The sequence below is a fragment of the Chrysochloris asiatica genome, unplaced genomic scaffold (genome assembly GCF_000296735.1).
Source record: "Chrysochloris asiatica unplaced genomic scaffold, ChrAsi1.0 scaffold00262, whole genome shotgun sequence".
NCBI lineage: Eukaryota > Metazoa > Chordata > Mammalia > Afrosoricida > Chrysochloridae > Chrysochloris > Chrysochloris asiatica.
The window spans coordinates 2,735,913-2,744,381 of NW_006408780.1; the positions used below are offsets into that span (position 1 = coordinate 2,735,913).

Below are 8,469 nucleotides of genomic sequence, written 5' to 3' on the forward strand. Positions count from 1 at the left end.
GGTAAGGTGGAGGGTCAGAGAAAAAGAGGAAGACCCCCAACGAGATGGATCAGCCAGGTGGCATCATTGATGGCATCAAGTGTGGCAGCGGTGGTGTGGTTGGCCCAGGATCGGACATTGTTTTGTTCTGCTGTGCATGTGGTCGCTATGAGTCGTTTCTGACTCAATGGCACCTGACAACAACAACAATTTTACCAGAGCAAATTTACAACACGTGGTCTAATTCCGTCAACTCACAGAGTATTGCGCTGAGCATCATGGCCTAGCAATTCTCAGTGGATCTTTGAGTGAAGCGAGCTGTCCAGCAAGAGCTTTGATGCTTCCCTCAGATAAATGCACCTTGGAATCCCTACCAACCTGCACAAAGTGTAAGGCAGAGGGGTTTTAGCCTGGAAAGTTGGGTCTTTCCAGTGTCGCCCTAGACATTAGAGGACCACGTTGTCCTTAAGTATCCACTGGCCTTCTGCCTGGGTCGGCGTCAGTATAAACCTCTGTAAAGCATCCTGGGGGGGTCGGTTACAGGGACCCGCGCTGCCCCTCGTAGGGACGATACCCGCATCTGTTCAGTGTCTTCATCTGCTGCTGGCCGCTCCTCTCCTCCCTACTCCACCCCTCCTCTCTGCTTATCCCACTTATCCCATCCCACCCCACCCCCCCGACACACATAGCATGGCCCAGGGTCCTGTCTGTCCATGGGAACTAAACGTGAACTACTCCCCTGCAACCACTTGACTTCAGCTATCCTTGTGGGCAGGGAATTCAGTGTGAAATCGGGGTGTGTTCTCCCGCTCAGCAGCACAAGGAACCTCCTGTTCGCTTTCTCTCTGCAGATGGCGTCCATGAAGATGTTCCAGATCCAGTTCCACACTGGTTTCGTGCCACGGAATGCAACGACTGTGAAGTTTGCCAAGTACGTTGGTGTCCCGGTGCATGGCCATTGGGTAGGGGCCAGGCGGGGAGGTAGGGTGCATAAATATCCCAAACTGCTAACCACACAGATAACCGGGTGGGATGTGTAAATGGAGCGGAGGCTTCAACTGTCGTCTTACGTGATGGATCTTTTCATCTACAACCAAGGTCTCTCTTGGTTCTAAGATTGGGCTGTGGCAGAATCCCATGTTTGGCATGGGTGACTTTGGAATGGGCAGTGTCTCTTTTTAGAATTAGCTTTTAGGCATTGAACACACTATAACCTGACGGAACACTTAGACGTTTGGTGCGTTTTCACAGAGCGCTGTGCTGGACATTGTGACTGGAGGTGAATAGGGTACGGCCACAAAGCTCCCAAGCTGGTTTGAGACACAAATATATAATTAAGAAACAACCCAGGACTAACCCTCAACTCTTGCAATACACTTTTTTTAGTCTACTGTGCATTTCCAGGTACATTAACTTGTTAAAATGTATTACGTTAAATGCTGAACAGTGCAGAACTTGACCCCAGTGTGGGAGAGCTCATTCACTTCCCAGTTGAGATGAAGATGCCAGACTGACAGTAATTGGCAAGTGTCAGCTGCTCCCAACTGTGATAGTTTTCAGCCATTCATGGAGACCCTGTACAGGGTCGCTATGAGTCGGAATCGACTCGACAGCACTTTAACAACAATAACATAAGAAACAATGCTCCGTCTCATAGCGACCCTGTGTAAGGGTTTTCGAGGTGAGTTTGAACTGCCGACCTTGCTGTTCAAGCTGAGTTTGTAGTCCAGAGCTTATCCTACAGCACCACACCAGGACTCCGTGGTTGGCAGCAGTTCAGTGATAATGTCTTGTTAAGTGCTGTTGAGTTGGTTCTGACTCATAGCGACTCTACTATAGAAGGTTTCCAAGGAGTGGCTGCTGGGTTTGAATCGCTAACCCTTTGGTCAGCAGTCTGGTGCTTAAACTCCAGCGCCACACCAGGACTGTCCCATCAATGCTGAAAGTTCCGTGATGGGAAACGGCAGATCTTGCAGACACTAACAGGTCTGCTACCGTGCTGCTGCAAAGCTTCAACAGGAAGATGTAGCAGTCCTGCCTCTGAGCACCGAATACCCGCCAGGGGAGCGCCATGGCTCTGTATGTTTAACACCGGTCTGCAAACCACATGGTCAGTGGTTCAAGCCCACCAGCCACTCCACAGGAGAAGAATGAGGCTTTCTGCTCCTGCAAAGATTTACAGCCTCAGAAACCCTATAAGGGGTTGCTCTGCTCTGAAACCAACTTGATGGCACTTAACAACAACAATATTCACCAAAACCACTGTTAGAGAGTCAGTTCTGACTGCTGGGAACCCCACACAATATAGTAAAACTGCCCCATAGGGTTTCTGAGGCTGTCATCATCTTTACTGAAGCAGACAGACAGATCTTCTCCTGTGGAGTGATTGGTGGGTTTGAACTGCCGACCATTTGGTTTGCAGCCAAGTACTGCGCCACGAGGGCTCCTTGAGCATCTAATAAACCAAAAGCCAAGCCCGCTATCCTTGAGTCAGCTCTGGTGCCCAGCTGCCCAGTGTGGGAGTGTTCTCAGACTGTAAATCTTTATTGCAGTAAGCACCTTGCTTCATCTTTGTCCTGAGATGCTGCTGGTAGGTTTGAACCACTGACCTTGTGGTTAGCAGTCTAGTGCTCATCCTAAAACCCTAATTGTTGGTGGTGTTATTAAGTGCCTTGGAGTCGGTTCCTACTCATAACAACCCTATGTAGGGTTTTCGAGGCTTTAGATGTTCGAGGGAGCAAAAAGCCTTATCTTTCCCCTGCAGAGCGGCTCGTGGGTTCAAACTTTAGACTTTGTGGTTTGCAGTCCAGCCTGATACCACCACTTAAAAATGTTGTTGTTGTTGTTAAGTGCCGTCAAGTCGGTTCCGACCCATAGCGACCCTGTACAGGGTTTCCGAGGGTGTAAATCTTTACGGGAGTAGAAAGCCTCATCTTTCTCCCACGGAGCGGCTGGTAGTTTCTAACCTTAAGGTTTGCAGCCCGATTCGTAACCACTACGCTACCAGGCCTGGCCCCCCACTTAAAATAAGTTCGGTCAGTTTTTACCTTCTATCCACTTAAAAATAGAAGGTAAAAATTGACCGAACTTAAAGGTGACACTGACAAATCTCTACACATGGTGGGTTTCTCATTGGCTGAGGGAGTCCTGATGCGGCTCTGTGGGCTAATGCATCAGACTGCAAAGTCATTTGAACTGCAAGATTGGTAGTTCAAGCTCACCAGATGCTCCTTGGAAACCCTAAACAGGGTCGTTATGGGTCAGAATCGTCTCAACGGCACTTAGCAACAACAACAACGATACCAGTACACAGAAGGTCCATATAGACACAGAACTTTTACATTTAGCTTGAGCTGGGTTCATACATTACAGTGAGCAACTGGAGAAGCCGCATTCTATGTAAGTGCACAGGGAACATTGACCGAGATCCCCCACCATATGCCGATTCGTAAGACAAGTCTCATAGCATTGGGAAAAATAGAAACACAGTGGAAATCAGTAGCAGAAAAGCACGTCAGAAATCTCCCGGTGTTTTGATAATTAAGAAACACACTGATAACTCTTAACTCATGTGTCTCTCCCCCTCCAGTCCCTCCAAAAGCACAAAGTTGGACTAGAACATTGTTAACTGAATGATAATGAAAAGAACATGTCAAAACGTGTGGGATGCATTTAAAGCTGGCTTTAGAGGCATATGGAACTTTAAAGGCACATTGTAAATAAAGAATCAGTGATCTAAACTCACTGGACCCACACACAGTGTCGCCTGAGAGGATGGTGCAGGCCAACTCAACGGCACCTAACCACTACCAACTCCAAGTCACAGCTCATGAAGTTAGAGGGAGAACAGCAAATCAAACCCAGTAGGGGTGAGAAATAATCAAAGGGAAGAGCAGAACTCAATTAAATTAAAAGCAATCCTATTGTAGGAAAAATCAACAAAGCCAGAAACGATGCTTTTTGAACTCTGTAGATTTCAGACATTAATGAAATGAACAAACCCTTGGCAGATCTGGTCAAAAATGAGAGAGCGAGGCCACAAGCGCCCAGTATTAGAAATGACAAAGGAAAGTAGTGAGGGCGTTGTTGTTGTTGTTGTTAACTGCCATTGAGTTGGTTCTGACTTACAGCAACCCTGTCTAGGGTTTCCATGGAGAAGCTGGTGGGTCTGAACTGCCGACATTGAGGTTCACAGTCCGGTGCTGATCATGGACAGCGCCCATGTTAGGGGCAATGTATCAAATTTGTATCAATTGTATCAGTGTATCAAAACTGACCCAGAAGAAATCTGGCACCAAATGCAAGGTGATAAAACTACCCATCATGCCCCAAAGGCCTCGTCCCCACCCTCCATGCCAGCCAGTGGTCTGCTGACATAGATTAGTTTGTGTTTTGTAGGATTTTATATAAATATGGTCATACAGTTTGCTTTTGGGTTTTTTGGGGGGTGAGGGGGGTGGACTTGACCTATTTCACTCAGCAGCGTTATTTATGAGATTCATCCATGTTGTTGCAGATCATAGTGCCCCTGTATAGCAGTTCCAAGGCTGTAAATCTTGGTGGGAGCAGAAACGTCTTCTTTTTTCCAGTGTAGCAGCTGGTGGGCTCAAACTGCAAACCTTGTAGCAAGCAGTCCCATGCTTGTCCTGTAGAGTCACCTCACTGCCTGGCGTTGAAGCTGTCAGCACCTTAGTCCTTTCCCGTGCCAAGTGCTGTTCTTCTGTGTATCTGCATCACAATTGGTTTTCCTGTCACCTGTTGGTGGATGTTTGGGTCGTCCTCTGCATTTGGCTAAATAAAGATGCTTGAGCTGTGGCGCTGTGGATCAGCACTGGACTGTGAACCACAAGGTCAGCAGTTCAAATCCACCAGCTGCTCCTCGGAAAACCTGTACTGGGTCGCTATGGGTCAGCAGTGAACAACAACATGAACATTCATGTGAAAACACCCTAATCAGCTGACCTAGCTGCAGATCTGCTACAGAAGTGTAGTTTGTCGTGTAAACCCCTCCCCGCAAATGCCATGCCCAGATTGCTCCCCTAGTGAACTCCAGACTTTGAAGAAAGAATTTATACTAATTTTTAACCCTGAAAATAGAAGATGAGAGAACGCTTTTTTAGCTGTTCGAATCATGAGGCCAGCATACCTCATTACCAAATCCAATGTGGGCACAATAGGGAAGGAAAAGGGCAGGCGAGCGCCTTTCATGACTCCTGACAACCCCATGAGTGGGATCTCTGTGGGTCACACTTGACTCGAGTGCAGCTGGTTTGGTGTTTTGGCGTGGTGCGTGGGAATACCGGAACACATGACCATGTTTATGAGGAGTCTACACATAGACCGGAAGGCCTGTGGCATCTGAACAGAACAAGGGATGCTGTGTGGCTTAGACTCAGTTCTTCTCTGCATCTGGGTTGTATCCTTTCATGTGCTTACTCAGTCTGTACACTGAGAAGTTGGATAATATACAGAAGAATGTGCCATTGGGACTGGAGGAAGACTCATTAACAACCTGTAAGATACAGATGTTAAAACTTGCTTGCTGAAAGCGAGGAGAACTTCAAGCATTTATTGTTGAATTATTAGATTACAGCCTTCAGTATGTATTACATGTCAACATAAAGTAAACGAAAATCCTCAGTACTAGACCAGTGAGGACTAAGATGCGCCTGACCCAAGCCGTGGTATTTTCAATAACCTCATATGCATGCGAAAGCTGGACAGTGAATAAGGAAGACCATAGAAGAATTGATGCTTTTGAGTTAGGGTGTTGGAGTGCCATCGGCTGTCAAAAGAACCAACAGATCTGTGTTGGAAGAAGTGCAGCCAGAGTGCTTCTTGGAAGCCAGGATAGCTAGACTTCGTCTCTCATACTTCGGACATATTGTCAGGAGGGAGCAGTCCCTGGAGAAGGAGATCCTGTTTGGTAAGGTGGAGGGTCAGAGAAAAAGAGGAAGACCCTCAGTGAGATGGGTTGGCACAGTGGCAGCAGCAGTGGGCTCAGGAGGTCCAATGATTGTGAGGTGGCCAAAGACCAGGCAGTGTTTTGTTTGTTGTGTATAGGGTCACTATGAGTCAGTGCCAGCTTGATGGCACCTAACAACAACAACACTTGGACCAATAAGCAGCAGCATGAATAGCAGAGAAAAGATTGAAGTTGTCAAAGATTTCCTTTGACTTGGCGTCATAATCGACATCCATGGAGGCAGCAGTCAGCAAATCTGCTGCAAAAGGTCCTCTTTAAAGCAAAGGTGTCACTTGGAGAACGAAGGTGCTCCTGACCCAATCCGTAGGATTTTCAGTCGCCTCAATACATATGCAGTTGGGAGGAGGAGGATGCGGAACCGGGCAGGTTTTGTTTGTACGTAGGGTTGCTATGAGTCGGAACTGACTTGACGGCCCCTAACAACATCTCATGGGCGTAGATATAAAAGTTCTGAAACAAATACTAGCAAATGACATCTTGTTGTTAGGTGGTGTTGAGTCCGTTCTAACTCATGGCGACCCCATGCACAACAGAAGGAAACCCTGCCCGCTTCTGCGCCATCTTCACTATCGTTCCTAACGAGCCCACTGTTTCTGGCACCGTCTCATTGGGGGATGTCCTCTTTTCCACTGACCCTCCACTTTATCAGAGGAGCTCTGGTGATATAATGGGTTATGTGTTAGACTGCTAACTGAAATAGCTGTAGTTTGGATCTACCAACTACTCCGTGGGAGAAAGATGAGGCTTTTTGCTCCCATAAAGCTTTACAGCCTCCGAAACCTGTGAGTCCAAACCAAGTCAACAGCACACAACGAACAAACACCACTCTGCCACCGTGATGGCCTTCTGAACAACAAAGTACGAGAGAGGAAGTTTAGCCATCCTGGCATAAGGAGCACTCTGGCTGCACTTCTTCCAACACAGAGCTAGCTGTTTATTCTTCTGGTAGTCCATGGTACTTTCAATATTATTTGCCTAACACAATTAATTCTTTTATGGTCTTCCTTATTCATCGTCCAACTTTCACATGCATGTGAGGTGATTGAAAATACTATAGATTATGTTAGACGCACCTTAGTCTACAAACTGATATCTTTGCTCTTGAACACTTCAAAAATGTCTTTGCAGCAGATGTGGATAATGCAATACATTGTTTGATGTCTTGACTGCTGCTTCCGTGAGTTTGATGGTGAATCCAAGTAAAATGAAGTCTTTGACAACTTCAGTATTTTCTCCAGTTATGATGATGTTATTTATTGGTTCACTGGTGAGAATTTTCATTTTCTTTACATTGAGGTGCAACCCATACAGAAGGCTGTGGTCTTTGATCTTCATTAAATATTTCAAGTCCTCTTCCCTTTCAGCAAGGTTGAGTCATCTGCATATGACAGGTTGATAATGACCCTTCCTTCAAGTCTGATGCCCTGTTCTTCTATAATCCAGTTTCTCAGATTATGTGCTCAGCATACAGATGGAATAAGTATTGTGAGAGACTACAGCCCTGGTTCACACCTTTCCTGGTTTGAAACCATTCAGTGTCCTCTTGTTCTATGTACAGCTTCTTCATGAGCACAATTAAGTGTTCTGTAATACTCATTCTCCACAAGGTTAGTCTTTGTCTTCCTGAGTTGCTATCTGAAATGTTCTGCTATTTAACTTCGGTATTTCTTCCAGTTGCTGTAGTCTGTCTACATTCAAGAGCAAGTCTCTTCTGATACCCGCTGTGGTCTTTTCTTTCTTTCGTGCCTTTTTATGACCTTTTTATGATGATGTCCTTGGTGTCATTCCACAGCTGCTCTGGTCTTCTGTCATTAGTGTCTGATGCATCAAATCTGCTCTTGAGATGATCTTTAAATGTAGATGGGATGTATTCAAAGTAATATTTTGACTCCTGTGGACTTGTTTTAATTTTCTTCCGCTTGAGCCTGAACTTGCATATGAGCAGTTGATTAGCAGTTCCATGGTCTGCCTCTAGCCTTGTTTTGGCTGATGAGACTGCATTTCTCCATCATTTCTTCTCACAGATGTAGTCCATTTGGTACCTGTATATTCCATCTGGTGAGGGCCGCGTGTACAATTGCCAAGTGTGTTGTTGAGAAAAGTTACTGGTCTTGCAACATTCTGTCATGAGCTCTTCAATATCGTTTCCATCATCAAGACCATGTTTTCCAACTGCTGACTTTTCTTGTTAGTTCCCAACTTTGTATCGAATCACCAATACTTATCATTGCATCTTGATTAAATGTTTGATCAATTTCCCACTGAAGATGTTGGTAGAACTTTTCAATTTCATCATCACTGACTAGTAGTTCATGCATAAATTTTTTCTTTTTTTTTAAGGTTTTTATTGTGGATTGAGTGAAAGTTTACAGGGCAGATCATCAGTTTTACATTCAACAAATCATACACCTTGTTTCATTACAATGATTATGATCCCCTCCATGTACCATCAGTTAACAGTATTTCTCTCTATCCACTTTAGCAGTTTTTAAAAAAACAAAACA

At 45.5% G+C, this 8,469-nt stretch overlaps 1 protein-coding gene across 1 annotated transcript in view; it reads left to right on the plus strand.

Moving 5' to 3' along the window:
• The window catches only part of GAK (cyclin G associated kinase), a 96,666-nt gene that overhangs the window by 64,867 nt on the left and 23,330 nt on the right, over positions 1–8,469 (plus strand). Inside the window, exon 18 of the mRNA XM_006874137.1 lies at positions 831–910. Coding sequence (XP_006874199.1) covers positions 831–910 — 80 coding nt within the window. The remainder of the gene's footprint in view (positions 1–830; positions 911–8,469) is intronic.